General features: G+C 40.5%; 1 protein-coding gene across 2 annotated transcripts in view; it reads left to right on the top strand.

Moving 5' to 3' along the window:
* Positions 1–19,383, top strand: part of SLCO1C1 (solute carrier organic anion transporter family member 1C1) — a 23,645-nt gene extending 4,262 nt beyond the window's left edge. For both annotated transcript variants that reach the window (XM_086885496.1, XM_086885497.1), the window contains exons 2-15: positions 92–237; positions 3,257–3,398; positions 4,204–4,336; positions 4,975–5,096; positions 5,410–5,556; positions 6,592–6,690; positions 7,484–7,726; positions 8,611–8,775; positions 10,374–10,569; positions 11,548–11,713; positions 12,167–12,348; positions 15,906–15,970; positions 17,161–17,278; positions 18,307–19,383. In XM_086885496.1, coding sequence (XP_086741622.1) covers positions 92–237; positions 3,257–3,398; positions 4,204–4,336; positions 4,975–5,096; positions 5,410–5,556; positions 6,592–6,690; positions 7,484–7,726; positions 8,611–8,775; positions 10,374–10,569; positions 11,548–11,713; positions 12,167–12,348; positions 15,906–15,970; positions 17,161–17,278; positions 18,307–18,529 — 2,147 coding nt within the window. In that variant the 3' untranslated portion in view covers positions 18,530–19,383. The remainder of the gene's footprint in view (positions 1–91; positions 238–3,256; positions 3,399–4,203; positions 4,337–4,974; positions 5,097–5,409; positions 5,557–6,591; positions 6,691–7,483; positions 7,727–8,610; positions 8,776–10,373; positions 10,570–11,547; positions 11,714–12,166; positions 12,349–15,905; positions 15,971–17,160; positions 17,279–18,306) is intronic.

Genomic DNA, 19,383 nt, shown 5'->3' with positions numbered 1-19,383 from the left:
GTCCAGCGGGGTGTTGCTGTCACATGATGAGCTTTTGAGGCTGAGCTAATAGGATGCCCTTTTAAAGTGTTCTCCATGTTTTCTGCTTTAGAGGCAGAGGATACCATCATGGAGATTTCATCAAAAGAAAATACTCACTTTTTCTCAAACAACACAGTCTTGCCTGTGGACCGGTCTTCATTCAAATCTGAATCATCCGCATCCAAGGAAAAACAGTCGTGTTGTGGAGGTATAAAGGTAGAGTACGAGTCTTTGAATATTCCTGTAGGGACTTAGAAAATTTCTCTTTTTTTTTTTCTTTTTTTGGGGGGGTTTTTGTTTGTTTGTGTGTTTGTGTTTGGTTTTTTTTCTTTTGGTTTGGTTTTTTTATTTTTTTTTGTTTCTTTATGAATGATCCCTTTATATGTTCTGATTATGTCATGCTGAGTCAGTATAAAATTATTAGACGTATTTCTAAGGCACAAGAAAATCTTCTTCAGATATGTATTTGCCTAACATTTGGCAGTCATCAAATACCATTTGTTGGCTGAGGCTCGCATGTTTTAAGAACTTCAGGACCCATCCTAAAAAGTCCCTCTATCTTCCTTATTGCTCCCCCTGAAGTTGGTAGCAGAGCAGTGGCAGAGATTCCACAGGCAGCTGTCAGTACAGATTGCTTTCCTAAAATAGAAGCCATGGTTCCTGGGCTCCCCCAAAGTAAAATTGTATTACAGTCCATGTGTTTCAAGTGCTGTATTATTAAAGCATCATTGTAATGTTCCTCACTCAAGAGAACTCTGCATGAGGTGACTTTGAAATGAAACTAGAAGTATTTCTGCTTTATCTACATTTCTCTCACCCACAAGAAGTTTTTCCTGGACACGATGGGAGGTCCCTGCTTTGAGCCTCACAATGTAGCTGTGCCTACCTACACCTCGGAGGAGCATTGCTCCCTGTTCAGGACATGGGGACACAGCAGGCAGCACAAAGCTCTGCCTGCTGCCTCTACCTGATTTCCAAAATGCTGACCCTCTTTATGAGGTCTCAAAATCACCATGCAATGGTGAGGTGATTTGAGTTACACAGAAAATGAGTCTTCAGCCTTGCCCCATTCTTTTCATCGTACACAGTCTTTATTTCTGTTGGTTTTGCCCCTCACTCAAACACACGTCTACATTCAGATATTAATCCAGCCCCAGTACATGGGAAATAGTTGCCCTGAAGTCTATAAATTTTAAATGGTTTTGTTTTGAAATAGAAGATGAGTCGTACTAAACAAATGTTGCACCATAATACAATTCTATCATTGCTTCTCCATTAGCTATAATGATAATCCAATCCCTCAATGAATAAAACTTCAGTCACAGATTAGCCAGTCAGGAATCAGCTTATTAACTCCAGAAACAGAAAAATAATAATATTTCAGTGCAGTTTCTTTCTCTTTAAAGAAGTTGTGTCTTCTGGGAACCCAAACCAATATAACTAATGTATTCCTGTAAAAACTTAGAAAACCTCTCCTTTTTTTGGTGAACTAACCCTTTTTAGTTCTGATTAGGTCTTGCTGAGTCAGAATGAAATTATTAAAGGTATCTCTAAGTCATGAAGAAATCTGCTTCAGATTTTGCCTAATGGGTCAAGAAAATAATAAGCAGATAAAACAGGTTATTTTTACTAATTATCAACCTTCATTTTTAACTCTCCTATATCTTAAAATTGTCTTTATTAATCAGAAAGATGTGGTGAAATATCTATTTGCATGCACTGACAAACCAGAGGAGAATGTGAAATTATGTTTACGTTTCTGCCCCAGACCTAAATCAGGAATGTCTTTCCACCACTGCATACCTGGGACAGTTGCAAACACAGTAAAAAAATTTGTGCCAAGGACATTCAGAAACATTTTAAATTGTAGTTTACCTATACAATTATCCTGTAAATAAAAAAAAAAAAAAAGTGCTTTCACATTGCTGTTTAAAATCCAAGGGCATAAATATACAGAAAATGACAATATTTGTACTAGAGAGTTCTTTGAGAGCTGCTGCTGTAGGAAAAAAGAACCAGAGAGTTGTTGTATATGTTTATTTACCCACAACTGTTTCTGAAGGAGGGATAACTAGCCCTGGATAAAGTGTGTGACACAGATATATTTGAACCTTAACACAAGAATTTGCATCCAGCAGTGATTACCCCTGTACCTTGTCAAATGAGATGTTGTAATGAGATCTGCACAGGAGGTGAATGCATTGCTCAGGGCACCTGCTTACTGGGAATGTGATTGTCAGATAGGATGAAGAAGCAGCACAAGGTTCTAGACTTTTATTCAAATAAAACCTTAACATGTCTCTTAATTTCTGGGACTGGGTTTTACAGAAAGCATCTGTATTCATATTGAGTCACCAGCTCTATCTGAAGGCAGAAAGCAATGCTGTGCTTTCCATGACCAATTGCACTGTGTGTGAATATCTGTGGAGCACAGAAACTCAACTGGGCTGCATTCAGTGAGGGCAAATTTAGGCAGTAGAACTGCAGGAACAAAGAGTCTACTCTAAGGACCCTGTGCTCCTACTACATGCATTTCAGACAAACCCTCATCTTCCAGTTGAATTTTGTGGTAGAGGGGCTCAGTCTGCACCTTTGAAGTATATACCAAAGCACTGTGATGGGAAATGGAGTTTAATTTCCAAAGCCCACTCCTGATAGAGAAGAACATGCCAAAACAGATATAGTGATAGCTACAAGAAAACCATCTCTGCAAAACAGAAGGATGGGACAAGGCTGTCCCCAGCAAATGCAAGGTGCACTCTGAGGAAGATGCATGTATTAGAGATTGGAAGGGATCTTGTAGGAGAAGGTTGAGCCTAGAAGAGAATTGCCTGGCAGGTCATTGTTCATCTCACAGAGCATGTAACATATTTCAGATTGTTAATAAACTCACCTCCCCACCAAGCCACATTTAGCATTTCCCCATATGGTTACTGTGTAAGACACTCCCTCATGAGAAAATCACAAGTTTCTGTCTGTCAACAGAGCAGTAGCTTTGGGTTCTGCCTGAAATTAGCAATGGTTGAGAGTCAATTAAGTTTTTATCAATAATGCTCATAAGAGATGAACAAATCAGCAGTCTAGCATTTAATAAGAAGTAGGAGAAATAATTGGTTTGGCTATTTGGCAAAAAGGAGGTAGGAATGCAGAATTTGTTTAAAAATAATTTATATATCTTCTGTAATCAGACTGCCTGATTTTAATCACTATGATTTTTTTTTTTTTTTTTCCACAGATATTTCTTGTTGCATTGTCTTTTGTTTATTTTGCTAAAGCACTGTCAGGAAGTTATCTAAAAAGCACTATCACACAAATAGAAAGAAGATTTGACATCCCTTCCTCTTTGGTTGGTGTTATTGATGGAAGTTTTGAAATTGGTATGTGCTGTATAAACCCATTTTTATTTTCAGAAAAAAAAAGAGTAATGCAATTTGTTGTGAAGAATGATTGTATGAATCTCCCTGAACCATAAAACTGAGAAAGATTCAACTAGTAAAGATAAGTGGGACCATCAGTATGATTATGTTCAACAGGATAAGGTTGCTAATACAAGCAATTCAGCATATACATTACAAAAATGTAATTTGATGAGTTAAACATATAGCTAACTCATACTAATAGACATTTGGAGTGTTGAAGGAGAATTTGCCTGCACAGATTTCTGCAGGCAGAAATCTACCTCCCCTACAAGTGTTTGTCCTTTGTGATTTATTAAGCAGCAGGAGAACAAACCTCTAACTACTGTAATCTACATTTCTTGTCTGGTCCCTCTCCTTCCCTCTCACACTAAGGTTTCCAGCATGTCATTGTCTCTTACAATTTCAGAATACTGAGTTTATCTCATGGGTGTTCAGTGGACTGTGCTACTCATAGGAATGAAATCTTAATTTAAGTGTATAAAACTCTGTTTGATTCCTCTTTTTTCTGCTTTTCTGGTTATTTGCTCTCTTCAGCTGGCACAGTCTTTCTCCTCTTTTCCAGCTGTTTATCCAATGGTTTATGGTTTTCCTATCACAGAAGGCACTGGGCTCCTGTAGGATGCCTGGAAAGAAGGAGAAAGACCAACCCCATCAGCCCTGCCTCCCTGAAATCAGTGCCTATACTAAATACTAGGAACTGTTATTTTAGGGGATCTTTTATCAACAAGTAGTAAAACTCCGTTTTCCTCTTGTACTCTCAAAGGGAACCTCCTGATCATAATTCTAGTGAGCTACTTTGGAGCAAAGCTTCATAGGCCAAGAATAATTGGAGCAGGCTGCTTAATTATGTCAGCTGGAACATTCCTAATCGCAATGCCCCAGTTCTTCATGGGACGGTAAGTGCAAAGTGATCAGCGTTTTCCAGCTGGGCTGTGCACACTGAATGGCAGCTCACTAAAATATTTAGGCATTGATTATGAAGATAGAAATAGGCACATGGGGATGCAGTTACTTCATTTATTTTTTATTTTTTTTTGTGAAGATATTTATTACTGTAGAACAAATAATTTAACGTGTACACTATTTTCAGTTGTAATCAACTATTTTTTTTATTAGTCTCTGATCTTGATTGGTCACATTTTGATGTGGTTTAGAAATTGTTAAAATGTCTTTAAAGCAGTGATGATGACACTCAGGAAGACAATCTGAGTACCAATCACAAGCCAGAGGATACACCAGTGTCTGATAATCTCTTAGTCCAAATTCATGGATCATGGTAGAGCAAAGTGCCTGCTAAACTGAAATGAATCCCTGACTCAGAAAGAAACAATGGGACTATTTTCATGTACAGCTGCAGTGTAAATAGAGCTCTGTTTATCCCCTGTAAACTACCACTGGCAATGGATCCAGATGGATTCATATGGATGCAGAAGAAATTTGCATTTAAGTACTATAGGCCTATTTGGTAGCTACAGATCTGATTGCTTTTTCTTATTAGTATTTATGAATAAATAGAACTTTGTTTTCTAAACAGATACCGGTATGAAAGATTCCCTTCCACCATCAATTCGACTGTTAGCCTCTCTCCATGTCTGCAGGACAAAAGCCAAACTCCACTCTCAGCCTTGGAGAAACCTCAAGCAAAAATAAATGCAGGTGAGAAGGATCTCTGTTAAATCTCGGGGCTGGTAGTGCTCACTATGATTAATGTTTCCCAAATCCTTCTGTCAGGAAATCCCAGTTTTGGTTAGAAGGAAGTGAAAGAGTTTTCTAAAAAGGGATGTGGCAGCAAATTGTGAAGAAAATTGTAGTATCCTTGAGGCAACTCATGGCAAAAAATTGTCTACTTCAAGCCATTTCACAGTTTTCCAACTGTTTCTCCCACAACAGAAGTATTTTAGAAGCCCTGAGCTTTCAGTGTCAAATTGTTACTATAAACATATTGTTGTTGTCTCCTGTATCTACACAGGGTGTGAGAAGGAAGCAGGCTCCTACATGTGGATCTACGTTTTACTCGGAAATCTTCTGCGTGGAATAGGTGAAACCCCCATCCAGCCCCTGGGAATTACATACATCGATGATTATGCTGTTGAAGAGAATGCTGCCTTATATATTGGTAAAATAAATATTATTTCTTCTTCCTAATGGATTCTTCCCCAGAGGAAACTGAGTCACTCTCAATAACGGAATGAATGAATTAACTTGTCCTGATTGTTTTGTTTGCATAATTTCCAATATTAAAGTTTATTTAACAGTCATGTACACTCAAGAGACCAAGTTCCCATTTAATTATACCAGCACAGTTCCATTATCTTAATTTGGTAAAAGAATTTGACCTTGGGTTCCTGCTGTTACCCTAATCTTTTTAATTCTTCTGGATGTGGACTGCTGAGCCTCTGTGCACATTCAGTTCTCTGGAAAGTGATAAAAACAGGCACTCTTTTAAGCACTTAAAATAGAATTTCAGTGGGCACTCAAAACATTCCCTCCAGATTCATGTAGGATTATAAACAATAGTAGCAAAACTTTAGAAAGTTTGGACTTATGTTTTCTTGTGTTCATTGTCTGATCAGTGCCCATTTACCTGAAATATTACCAGAAAGTCCTATCTCATCAGCATCTGCTCTTGACAAGTTTCCAGCCAGGAAAAAGGCAAAAAAAAAAAATTCAGATTCTCCCTGTAAAAGATTCAGTCTTCCCAGTTCAAGTTCAAAGTATTCAGAAATTTTGGCTGAGGGTGTATTGAAACATTAACAGTGGGAACCGAAGCAAAGTGATTTCTCAGCCTATTCAGGGCCTACCTCAACTTAAAGTTATCAGTTAAATTTAAAAATTGGCATTTGCTTTCCAGTTACTTTAATCCTACCACCTAATGCATTTCTAGCAATTGTAGATTGGTGCTGCTATTAAGTTTAGGCAGTTCAGTTTCCTGACTTTATTTCCTTCAGGCTGAATTTAACTCTTTAATCAGAGAACAATAAAAAGTGTTATCCTGGTAGGGAAAATTTTATTGATGACTATTTCTCTTCTTGAAAATATTTCAATTTGTGTAGCTGCATCTCTTGCTGCCCATCACATCTGCTGTTAGATGCAGAAGAACCAGTTCCCCTTTCAGCTCAGGAGTGTAACAGTCCCCTGTTTTTTATTCCAGGCTGTGTACAGACAGCTGCGATTATAGGGCCGATATTTGGCTTTCTCCTGGGATCCCTCTGTGCCAAACTTTATGTTGACATTGGCTTTATAGACCTGGGTAAGTCAGAACACTTAGGCTTTAAAAATCCAGACAGGTTCCAAAAAGCCTATTTTAGGCCAAGAGCTCTCTGGTTATCTTCTAGGCATGAGGGGCTAGCAGGGGTAGAGTAGGCACTTTGTGAAATGAAAAGGATGGCAGCAGTGTAGTGGTTCCATGCAGAATAGGCTGGCAAGAAGGGTGGGTGTAGAGGAAGAAGGAGGAATGACTCTTCCTCAGCCCCAGCAGATCTGCAGCAGGTGCCTCCAAGAGATGCTCTGGTAAGGAAGCTCTGGGGAGATAATGGGAGCCAGGAGGAAACAGGACTGAGGCTCAGGATCCTGCCTGTGCTTTTTTTAATAGTAGTACTTTTAATAATGTGCTTTTTTAATAGGTTGTTGCTGCCTAGAAAAGTGGTTTAGCAGGGGGTACCAAGTCTCCTGATTGCCCTCCTTCTGAGAAAACAGGAAGAAATAAAACCAGGAGGAAAACAATTTTTTTTCCCCGGGGCTTTTGTGCAGAACAGCCTGACTGGGAGCAAGTGAGTGGCCTGCCCCACGTGCTGGTCCTTGCAGCACCTCTGGGGATGTGCAAGTGGCACAGCAGTGCCAGGGCCAGGCTGCTGCTGTGCCCCAGCAATCAGCAAGTCCTCAATGTGTCCCCACAGCTGCTCCTGTAAAACACCCTTAGTGACACAGAGCACAGCTAAACCTGGCGGGGTGGGGGTGGAAAGTCCCTGCAAAACCACATTCCTTATTAGCAGCAAACATTCTCAAAACGTATTTATTTGTTTCCTCTTTTCCACTTTCTCCAGACAGAGTCACAATAAGCCCCAAGGACGTGCAGTGGGTGGGAGCGTGGTGGCTGGGGTACCTGATAGCTGGGGTCATCAGCGTCCTGGCCGGCATCCCCTTCTGGTTCCTGCCCAAGCACCTCCCAAAACCTGAGAGCAGGAAGGACTCCAGCACCTCTTCTGAGCACTCAAAGTTCATTGAGGAGAGCAAGGACCAACACACATCCTATTGGCAACAAGCGAAGCTGGCAGAGATGGCAAAAGGCAAATCACTTGAGTTTTCTTCCTGTTTGTTGAGATTTCCTCTCGAAGGCTTTTAGATTTAAAAGTTTTATGCTAAGTCCCTATTTTAATGGTCTCAGAAATATTTTTTTTCCCTCAGGTTTCATTCTCCAACTCAATAGGACACACAAAAGGGTCTCTTCAATGTTCTCTGGACTTGTTATTGCATGAGAATGTCTTTGGCTGAGATTTCTAGAATTACAGTAGTGACCCAGCACATATCATGAAGCTCTGCAAAAGTTTTATTCAAATGTAGTGACTCTTGCAGAAGTGGTGCTCAAAAGAAAACCAACCCTTGGTTTTTGCTATTTTTTTTTCCTGTAAGTTGAAGCTTTAAGAAAACATATCCAATATCTGATCAGAATATAGATAGCCACAGACCAGCTACTGTATTAGAGGAGGCTCTCTGGATTTAGACAAGAACTGGTTTGCACAACTGCATTTCCTTGGCCATGCTTTGCCAAAAGCATTCTCCCTCAGAACTTGAATCTGTACCTCAATAGGTCTGTGCTTACTGTCAGCTGTGCTGAGCATTCTTTGCCCCAAATTAAGGTAAATATTGATGCAGCTGTTGAGAACACATAGAAACCAAATCATTCCTAGTTTATGGTGGAAAGAAGGTATTTAAAACAAGATATTTCTTCTGGGAAATTGATGCTTAGTATTTTGCTCCACTGTACCTCCACCCAGAAATGGGAGAAATGGGGGAGCTGTTAGGAGCATCATGGAACTTCACAGATTCCCTCTGAAATGTTTTGCAGTTTTTGGTTTTTTTGGAAGGTGCACACAGGTTACAAAGCATTGCTCACAGCAGTTATTCTCTCTCTGGCCTGCTGTTTTGTTATTTCTGCTGTTTTGTCTTGCAGAATTCTTGCCATCACTGAAGAACCTCTTTGGGAATCCAGTTTACATTCTGTATTTGTGTGCAAGTATCATTCAGTTCAATTCTTTAATTGGCATGGTGACATATAAGCCAAAGTATATTGAGCAACAGTATGGGCAGACATCTTCAAAAACTAACTTTGTTATAGGTAATGCTACATCTGCTTCTTGATTATCTTTACAACGGACATTTTAGGAGTGGCATATACATATAGGAAAAATTGTATGTTTTTTAGGGTATGTTCATTTCTTCTCCTTCCTTGTCTGATTTTAAGTAATGGCTCACAGAAGGTAAGTTATTTCATTTCTGCTTCAGAACTAATTAACTCTGAGTTTATCTATACAAGAGTTGCTGTAAAATTTACATGATTTGATATCTTAATTCCCATGTAACTATAAATTTGAAAAGTAATATATGTACAACACAAGAAAATAACTGAGAAGTAATTTTAAAATGATTTACATAAATTCATCATCAGACAGATCTGCTGCCTTGAATGGCTTCCCATTTATTTCAACGAAATGAAGATCAGTTCAGTGAGTGCTATAGGTGACTCTGAAGAGCTTGGTGTTAAATTAAAGGAATTCAAGTCAGACCCCAGGCTGTTCCATACGACACAAGAGAGAGAAGCTGCTTCAGCCTTTGGGTACAGAGATCAAAATTTGTGTAGCTGACTTCAGGAGGGTGGGCTTCACTGCCCAGTTGCTGAACCTGCATGTGGGGTTCAGCTCCAGAAGTCCAGGGCTTCAACAGCATTAAGCAGCAAAGAGGTTTACATCTACCCAACACAGAGGGAACTGCCTTGTTTCAGAGCAGCATTAGTTGCACAGCAACAGAGGTATATATATGCAGAAAAGCTGTAATGATCCATTGTGCTATGTTAATTCCATTAAAGATAGAAGCTGGAATTTCCTGGCACGAAACTCCTCAAAGCAAGGAGAAATCTTCAAGTATAGTTGATGGCCAAAGAAAGTCCAGAAAACAATCCCTACATTCAGTATAGTACTTCTCATTGTATTTAAAGATTTTCTGAGCTAAGCTTTGAGGTATGTGCAAACTGAGTGAGGATTAAGAACCATTTGATTTCTCTGCGCATAGGGACTATATCCAACAGAGTGTGTGATGGTTTGGTTAGGGAAGGATCCTGCTGAGTGGCTATCCCTGCCTGCAATTAGCTCATTTTTCTTCCTGCTTTTCCTTTCTCTCCAGATCCACCCCTCCTAAGAAACCTGAGGGCTGACTCAAACTCAATGTTTATTTCTCTTTCACAGCCTCTTTTACTCTTTCTTCTTCTTCTTTAAAAAACAGTTTCTATCACAATCTCTGATAGATATCAAAATTGTCAGAGCAATTTGAAGCACTGAAAACAATAAAAAAGGCAGGTCTTGCTCCAGCTTTCATAACATTAGATAAAACTAAATTTGTCCTCTAGGAATCAGCAGATGACTCCACTGACAAACTAATTGTGGAAAAAAAAGAAACCACCTAGCTTAAGAAATTGGAAGAGCATTGTCTAAACTTTATCCATAATCTCTCTGTCAAAGAACCAGCAAAGAATTATGTCTTTGGGAGTAAGTTTTTTCAAAGCAGTCCCAGCACCTTTGTAACACTCCAAGAAAATGCCCTGACTGACGATCTTTTATGTTTTGTTCCTTCATCTGATTGCTGCAGCTGTTTTTGCGACTGACAAGGTTAGCCCATTGAGCTGGGGTTTTCATTATTACAGATTTTTCTGTTTGATTTCAGGTCTAATTAACATTCCTGCTGTGGCCTTTGGAATATTCTCTGGAGGACTGATCATGAAAAAATTTGGAATCGGTGTTTTAGGGGCTGCAAAACTTTCCTTGGGATCATCTTTCTTTGGTTACCTTTTGCTCCTCTCGTTGTTTGCGATGGGCTGTGAGAACTCGGACGTGGCCGGGCTGACTGTGTCGTACCACAGGTATGCTGGGAAGGCCTGGGAAGGGCTACTGCAAACCAAACTCCTGTGTTGTTGAAAAGAGAGTGTATGTATTGTTGAAAAGAGAGTGACTGACCTGAATATGCTCTCCAGAAATTTGATTCCAATCAGTGGAAACCATTCCATTCCAGCGGGCGTTGTGTCATGACCTTCTCATGGTTATGGCATACACCAGAGGGGTTTATGTCATAAGGGCAGATTATTTTTCTGATTACTTTTTAATTATTATTGCCATGGGACTCATCCTTTGAGCCCAGTAATTCCTGGAAATGTGAGTAGCTCAGTAGGGGGGAAGAGATTCAATTAATTGTTTCTTGCCTTTGTGTGCCACTGAACAATGAATGGCATTTAATAGCCTTTGAACTCAAAACTTAAGGATTCATGATGTTAACCATGAGGATGGTACACCTGAGGCTAACATTTTTGCCCATGCTATTACTCTGTAAAACTAACTTTTTGGGAGGGGTTTCCAGCACTGACTCACAGCAGCTCTGGTAGCTGCTCCACTGGTGTCTGGTGACTGAAATTGGCAGAGAGCTGTTGTGCAAGGTATCAGACACTCAGTTTGGATGAATCACATTCTGATAAGTTCCTTTCTAACTTCTACAGAGACCATTTCCCATGGGTAACTCAATCCCTTCTTTGCCACTTGCCTAGCTGTGTTAAAACTGCAAAATTGAAACCATAAAAAATCTGAGAAAATGCATGAATATAAATTGTTAGTTGCCCTTCTTAATAAAGTAAATAGTATTTCACAGTAGGTGGCGTGAGAGTGTGAAAACCTTTGGATTACAGAGAAATAAGGATTTACACTGCTGTGTGGATGTGAAGAGACAGCCTTTAATGGGCTACAGAGAGAAGGTGTGGCCAGGTGTGCCTGGCAGAGAGCATAACCAGGAGGTGACCGTGATTTCCTCCACATCTGCTGGGCAACACCTTTGCAATTCTCTTTTTCCACAGAAGCAAACTGATGACTGATTATGAGCAAGCCCTGTTTTCAGAGTGCAACTCAGGCTGCTCGTGTTCCAAGGACGACTGGGACCCCATCTGTGGGGAGAATGGAGTTACCTACGTTTCCGCCTGCCTCGCCGGCTGCCAGGCGTCCAACGGCAGCGGGAAAAACACCGTAAGGCCATCTTCCATTTCCGTAGGAAATGTGACAGATATGTTTCCTGATACAGCCAGGTCTGGCAGAGTAAGTGGAATAAGTGTCAGAGTAACTGAGCAGGACACATCCTCTTCAGCCCTGAACTCCTCAGGGTTTTTTTAGCAATCTGCCACCAACATTTAAAATCTTCTCCCTTGCTGTTGCCCACAGGAATCACAAGCAGAGAATGCTGGAAGCTTTTTTTTTTAGCTGTTGGCTACCAAGACTTTTGGAAAAAGCCTAATAACTAGATTCATCAATGGTAGATACTTTATGATTTTCTCCTTCATTGAATAAGCCTTTTCCTTTTGCAAAACATTTCCCGCTTTGGACTTAAATTTTCAGCCATCCAAAAAAGCATGTTGTTCAATTCCTTAACATCCACTTCTCCACCATTTAGGTTATCATACACTTCTGCCTGCTCTCTTCCAGGTATTTTTTAACTGCAGCTGCGTGGGAACCTTTGAATCCTCACAAGGCTCCTCTGCTGTGGTGGGACCATGTCAAAAAGGAAATGAGTGTCCCAAAATGTTTCTGTATTTTCTAGTAATATCAGTTATCACTTCATACACTTTGTCAGTAGGTGGCACACCCGGATACATACTGCTCCTAAGGTAAGAAATTGTTTCTGCTAGCTTTGCCAAATGTTTTCAAAGTGTTTTGACACGTGACTGGTACTCCCTCCCCTCCTGGTATTCCTAGTATTGGGAAATGTTTTGCAGCTAGGTGGCATATTCCATATAATTGTTCTCTCCCAGATCATTCTCCTCATTTTAATGATCCTTTTAGCAAGAGATTTCTTTTCCTATTGTGATAATCACAGATTTATTGAATGCTTGTCCCAGTGCATACTTAACTGCTGGAACTATTTGTCCATCGCTGTAAGCTTTGAAGCTAATTTTAGCAAGTGCAAAAGGCATTTAATACGACAAGTGCTTAATCTGGGTTTTTGTCAGCTACTTGCAGTTTTTGGATTCCAAGTCCTGCTCTGCTCTGTTTTGGAAGCCTTTATTTCTCAGTTCCTTTTTCCAAATTATTTCCAGATGGGCACATTCTACTTCTCAAACAAAACAACAGTAAATCCAGTCTAACTAATCTTTAGTATTTTAACTGTGTTTTCTTGCTCCCAAATTCTCTTTGTTTTTGATCTAAATTTTCTGGACCAGGCCCTGTCTCATTGCTGGTATCTTTATGCCACATGGACAAGGCCAGTGTTAGAACTGGCTGAACATCACAGTCCTTGAACCAGAATAAATATTCACACAGAGACTTTCAGAAAAGGCTGAGGTGAGGATCCTTCTCTGCTGCCCTGCACAAACACTGCCAGTGAGGTGTACATTAGCTGCACAGCTTTCTTCATACACCTTGCAGGTGCTGGAAAACCACACAGCATCTCTCCCCAAGGGCTCACTCCAAGAATAATCATACTATAAATCCATTTTAGACCATTTTTACTGAAGCTTCTGCACAGCTGAAGTGTCCATGCGCCAAGATGAGGATGATTCATGAGTGGAGAGCTTGCAGCAAAGCCTTCAGGATTTATGCCAGATTGCTCTCTGTGGCTGTTTCTAACATGTTGGATAAATACAGGCATAGAGCTATGCAGGGATAAAGTTCCCCTTTCCCTCAACATGATGTCTTCCTTCTATCCATAAAAAATATGGTGGAAAATGTACAGATCTGGTACCACAAAATTTGTCCTCAAAATTGTGGTAGCCATACTCTACCTCCTGCTTTCTTCTTGCCTCCACTGCATAAAAAATTAAGTGTTTGGGAGATGTTCATAGCTGAACATGTACAAACTTAAATCACATGGAGTTACCTGCCCTTCTCAGCCCTATGAACTTGCTCTTGGATTTCTAAGTAAATCAGTTAAGCAGTAAGACCCTTACTGCTTAATCAATTCAGTTAGAAAAGCTTAGAAAGGTTTTCAATTACAATACTAAACCACTTTGTTATAAGAAATCAGCAAAACAGTTTTATTGGTTCTGCTCCAATGCTCTTATTGCTGCAGAAAATCATTTTAGTTTGAGAGACATTTAACTGAAACTGAGAAGTCATTTATTCTCCTGCTGGATTGAAGGTATCCACCTCTGATGTGCAGCTAAATAAAGCATGTTTCAGTAAGTTCAAAAATTTTATTTTTTTTTCTGCACTGCAAATGACCTGTGGGCACAATTCCACTTTAAGCTCACACTTACTTTTGTCTTTTTTGAAATCCATCACTGAGAGACTTCCTCCAAAAATCTGGCAGAATTGAAAGTGAGCTTCTGTTACCAGAAGGAAAATAAATTTTCTTTGAACACAAATAGTCCCAAAGTCAAGTTGCAGACTTCATTATATATATTTTTTTTTCCCAATGATCTCTTTCAAAAATTATTCAGTATTCAGTCACCTCTGTTAAGGTTCCAGCACTTAAGCAAGCTGTTTTCAGATGAGTGGATATCACTGCACCTGCCATGGAGGACAAATACAGCTAAATCCCTAAAAGTTTATAAGATTTAGTGACATTTACCTTGATGGTTTGCACACTGAAGTCATTCAGCTTGCAGCTGGTGACCAAGTCATTTGCTGAAATGTCATTTTGGTGGTATTAGTCTACTTACAGTAGCCAAGGAACTTGGGAAAGCCCTGCAGTTTTTGAGAAAAAAGCCCTGCAGTTCAGATAGCTGTTGTTCAAGCACCAGCTATTAATAGCAGGTGAGTAGGCAGCAAAAAGGAAGTCTAAGATCTCCCTAAGAGGTCTGGCTATCACTCAGGATCACAAAGGACTCCTGTTTCCGTTCAAAGACAATACAAAGAATTAAACAAATTTTTTTCATGTGAAAGAGGATATTTTTTGCAGTTTATAAATCCTATGAAACCACATCAAATATCCATTTATTTGTTTTATTTTCTAGTTTTTGCTTTCTATGCCCTCAGATTTGTTTAGGAGGACTCTTGGCTGAGGAGTGCTTGTAGTAGTAGGAGAGCAACATTCTGTTCTTCCAACTTAAAATCATTTTAGTCATACCCTCATAGATGGAAGTGCTTGTATAAGCCACAATCGACAGATTGTGTGATGATAATCCATGACCAGGGCATTAGAGAATACAGTGCTGAAAACTACCCCTGGTGGGGAACAATAGAGTTAGTTCTGAAATGTCATTATTATTTTTTTAAACATATTCCCAATTACATTAATTTTTGCAGGAGCTGAGGTCACCTAGTTCAGACCACACAGACTGTACCTCCAGAGTGCTGTGTTCATCCATAGTGACAAACTGAATTTCAGCCCATTTCATTTTTTCTGATTTATATTGAATGGAATGACCGTGACAAAAGTTTCATTAATTACCGTATCAATATAGGTGTTACCCCACATACCAAAAATGACCTTGTTTAATCATGTGACTGGCACTACTCACTTGCCAAAATCAAACATATAGCCAGATTTGTGCTGGATTAGGTATTGCAGTAGTCAGTCTGGTATGTGCTGGGAGAAACAGCACATTTTGAGCTGCTGCTGGTGGAGCAGGTGATTCCTACAAGTCTGAGAGGCTCCATACACACCCTGCTGATAGCAGGGCTGGGAAAGGCAGCTGCTCTCCTGCCTCTCCCTCCCTCAAGGACCCAGGATGATGATCTAAATCTGGAGCAGGGCTCATCTGGAGCCAGAAGAATTGGATGTGCGTGTTGGACTCGCCCTGCAATCTTAGAAGAGTGCAAATGCAAATGGTCTGCTCTGTCAGAGGATGGCTTGGAGGATGTGCCTTTACAGGAGGTGTGATCCTGATCCTAGATAGAGTGCAATGAAAATTGAGTGCCTAAATACCTTGTACCAGCCCTGATCCTGAATTTTGGGGAGTGTCCAACTGAATGAAACCATCCAATGGATGCCTGATTTCACTATCAATTTTCTTGTCCTGTGTTAGTAACACCTAAGTGCTGATATCATCTGAAAATCCACAACCATCTTAAAATGTGACACTGAATATAGATGTTCAGAATTCCTAGGTGTCATTCTGCTTTTATCACCTCTTTTACATATTTCTGCAATTTGGTCAAAGTACATGACATTAAGGATGAAAAGGCCACATTGCTTTCTCTTGCTTTCTATTTGTGTACTAATTATATACACCTGGTGCTTTATTTCTAGTTAACAACCTTTTATTATTTTTATTATTTTTAGATGCATTAAACCCCACTTGAAATCACTTGCACTTGGTATCTATACCCTGGCAATAAGAGTACTTGGTAAGTCCATTTGTCCTCCTGAGTCAATTTTAATATACTCCTCACTAATCATTTATCTTAGAATTAAGCTTTGGTTGTTGGAAAGAGCAATGTCTATCTGCAAAATAAATACCATATGATTAAAAAAAAAAAAAAGGTTTGAAAAAGGAAATTGCTTTGTACTTCATAAATCACTTAATTATGTCTTAGATATAATTAAACTACACAAGGCCAATATATATAGAGATGTGATCCTGTGGACTATGAAGCTCACATCAAAATTACATCTTGTGTCCTTGCTCAGCAACTATGCAGCAGTTATGGCTGAGAATTTGTGATTGCTTTTCAGGCATTTCACTAGTTTCTAAGGGAATTAATCTGGCTAAGGGTGTGCCTGGGGGCAGGGTTCACTGCAGCCTTGTGGTAGAGCCACCTGAAATCAAGGGTAACAGGAGATGCCAATGAACTGGAAATTCTAAAATCCTCTAGGTCTTCATGAAAAATAAAATCAGCAAGAAGCAAGTCACCTATTTACATGAGCAGAGTTGGATAACTGGATGAAATTACATCAAAACAAGCTGTGAAAGGTGCTCTTCCTTACACCTTTGCAGGCCAGAATTTTGTCTCCAGGCTTACTTTCTCCTCCAGCAACCATTGGTGGCTCCCCAGGTGACACAGAGCCCAGGATGTCCCCGTCAGCACATGGAAAAAGGCTTCTCCTTTCCATCACCCCCAAGAGCTGCAGTAGGTTTGCCCCTGCCACAGTAGGATCTCAAGATACTTGTAGGATTCCTGCAGCCCCACAGCAGGCTCCCAGCCCCAGTGTCTCTGTCCCTTGTCATCCCTCACCCAACACACCCCTACACCCAAGCTGAACAGACCCCATTGCTCTCAAGAAAGAAGTATTTCCTATTTTTTTTTGCCCAGAGAAGTCCCGCAGGGTGAGGAAACAAAACCATGGCCAGCACCCCTTCCACAGACTTCCACAGGCTTTTTGATGTTTTGTCACATTTTCCTGGCTTCCCACAGGGAGGAAGGGGTGGTGTGTGCCTGGGCAGCACAAGGCACGTCTTCTCGAACCAGCAAACAGTGTGGAAGTGTCACTGCTGTTAGAATACACTATTTAATGTTCTGCATGGATGGGCCTCTAGATCAGAACTGATCACCCTGGAAAGTAAATTTCTTTACCTCTATTTGTTAAATACACCCAGCCGGGATTCCAGCCCCAGTGTATTTCGGAGTAGCCATAGATACCACTTGCCTGAAATGGGGAAGCAAAAGATGTGGGGGAAGAGGAGCGTGCAGACTCTACGACTCCAGTGCACTCAGGTAACAGCTCTTCTCCATTCTTTAACTTTTGTTCTTAAAGTACGCCTACACCTGGCACTGGTAGAAGAATTTCTGTTACAAAATTTGAGTGAAGGACTTGAAACCGAATGAAAGACTCTGACTAACAATATTAACAATAATATTCACATTTCACCAGTCTCTTTTGATTCAATCTCTTTTTTGGGGGGAGGAGGGGCCAATCATCTTGTTCCAGTATTAGCTGAAAATAATTGACACTTAAAAAAAAAAAAAAGTTGTGTTGAATCTTCAATTTTATGCTAAAGCTTCCCTCAGCTTTCAATATCTCTGCTGTCATAGTGTATGTATGTGTGTAAACAAGTCATTAAACCTCACTTTTCTCCATGTTGGAGCTGGATCAAAAAATGAAAAGCAGAGGTGCCACAAAATGTGCTTGGCTTATCTAGAAGCTTGTGTGAAGAGATGTCTTTATCAATTTATTGCTAGAGGACAGTAATTATCTGAACTGCATTTGTGAAAGGATTCACCAGAAATGAAGAATGGAGTAACAGTGGTAAGAGCAAAATGGGAGAACTGGTTGTCCCTTCTCCCACCACAAGGAAAATAAACATGAGAGGAGGGGACATCTTGCTTTGAAAACTTGAAGAGCAAATTCTCAGCTGGGACTGTTTTTGCTAATAAAACATTATGATGTTCTTGGTGCTGCTGTTGCTGTCATTATGCCCATAAAACAAAAATGCCATCAAGTGGTCTTGGTATTGCTGGTTCTGTTTATAAGATGACCAAAAAATAGAGTAACTGCCCTAAAATATAAAAATATTCATGCTATTCTTACTGAAGCACATTGGGGTGGAGGTCAGCCAGTGCCTGAGATGCTTTCTTGACCACAGACCACTCTATACCTGACCTGGGCGAGCTGACAAACTCCTCTCTCCAGGGCCATCCCCTTGACTGAAGTGTCCTCACCCAGCCTCACCTGATGAAAGTATGAATACTTCTAGTTGTGCACTGCCTTTGACACAGGCTCTGATCAATGATTTCTCCCTCAGGTATGTGTACCTGGGGCTGACTTTGGTCTTGGGCACCGTGTCCATTTTCTTCAGTGTTGCTGTCCTTTGGGTTCTCCGAAAAAGGTTTTCTCCACAAGATGAGACCCTCTCAGCCAACGGGGAGAGAGGCACCTGTGGGACAAAGAGCAGAAAAGATAATTTTGTCAACAGTGACCGGTTAATCCAGTCAATTTACTGGCCAGAAAAGGAGACCAGACTTTAGGAAAACTGATATCTCCACTGTGATTTCACCCAGTGAGTGGTGTTCCAGGCAAAAATCCATCATCAGAGAAGCAGTATCTTAGCAGCCACCCTGAAAATGTTCACCTCCTTGCAATTTCCACTGTAAACCCCGAAAGCAAAGACCACCGATTTTCAGCACGTGAACAGGTCTAAAAACACTGCTCACCAATTTTCCTGCCGAGTGAGGGGATTTCCTGTGGCTGGGGAGGTGCAGACAAACCGAGACACCGCTTTTGCAGCTGCCCCTCAGCTCCCTCCCAACTCACGAAGCCCCAAGAGCCGCTGCTGCCCCTGGGTTTCCTCCTGGTGTAAGGGGTAGAGGAGAGGCTGCCATGCAGCTCCCTCTGCCATGGGACCAGCCAAGACGAGCCAGAGCACAAAACCTGACTGGGCAACCTGGAAGGTGAAGAGATCTCCGGCATGTAGCCCGTGCTTGCAAACAGCGAGGCACAGGGCAGGAGGAAGGTGGCTTCCTGGAAGGACAAATCAGCCACAGGCTCCGGGCACCACCAGAATTCGATCCAGAACACTTAGGATGCCAAGTGTTGTGGTTAGGAATCTGTTTTCCAGTAGCTTTGTTGTAGCTCAACAGCCAACAATGGAAGTTGTCCTTACAGTCAAAAAGACCACGAGAGTACCATCCAAAGGAAACTGGAATGAAAGTAGAGCTTTTTTTAGGTTTCCAGCAGTTTCTTGCTAGTACTCAGTGTACTAAATAATTCCATGCACTTTATGATGTAATAACAAAATGATACAAGATACATATGATTTATATTTTAAAAAGCTATGACAAGACAGCTTGGGAAAAATAAAATTAATTAAAATTAATTAAAA

Source organism: Cyanistes caeruleus, chromosome 4 (assembly GCF_971803275.1).
Source record: "Cyanistes caeruleus chromosome 4, bCyaCae1.hap1.1, whole genome shotgun sequence".
NCBI lineage: Eukaryota > Metazoa > Chordata > Aves > Passeriformes > Paridae > Cyanistes > Cyanistes caeruleus.
The sequence above is the reverse complement of the archived record's forward strand: the minus strand, read 5'-3'. Positions and strand labels throughout refer to the sequence as shown.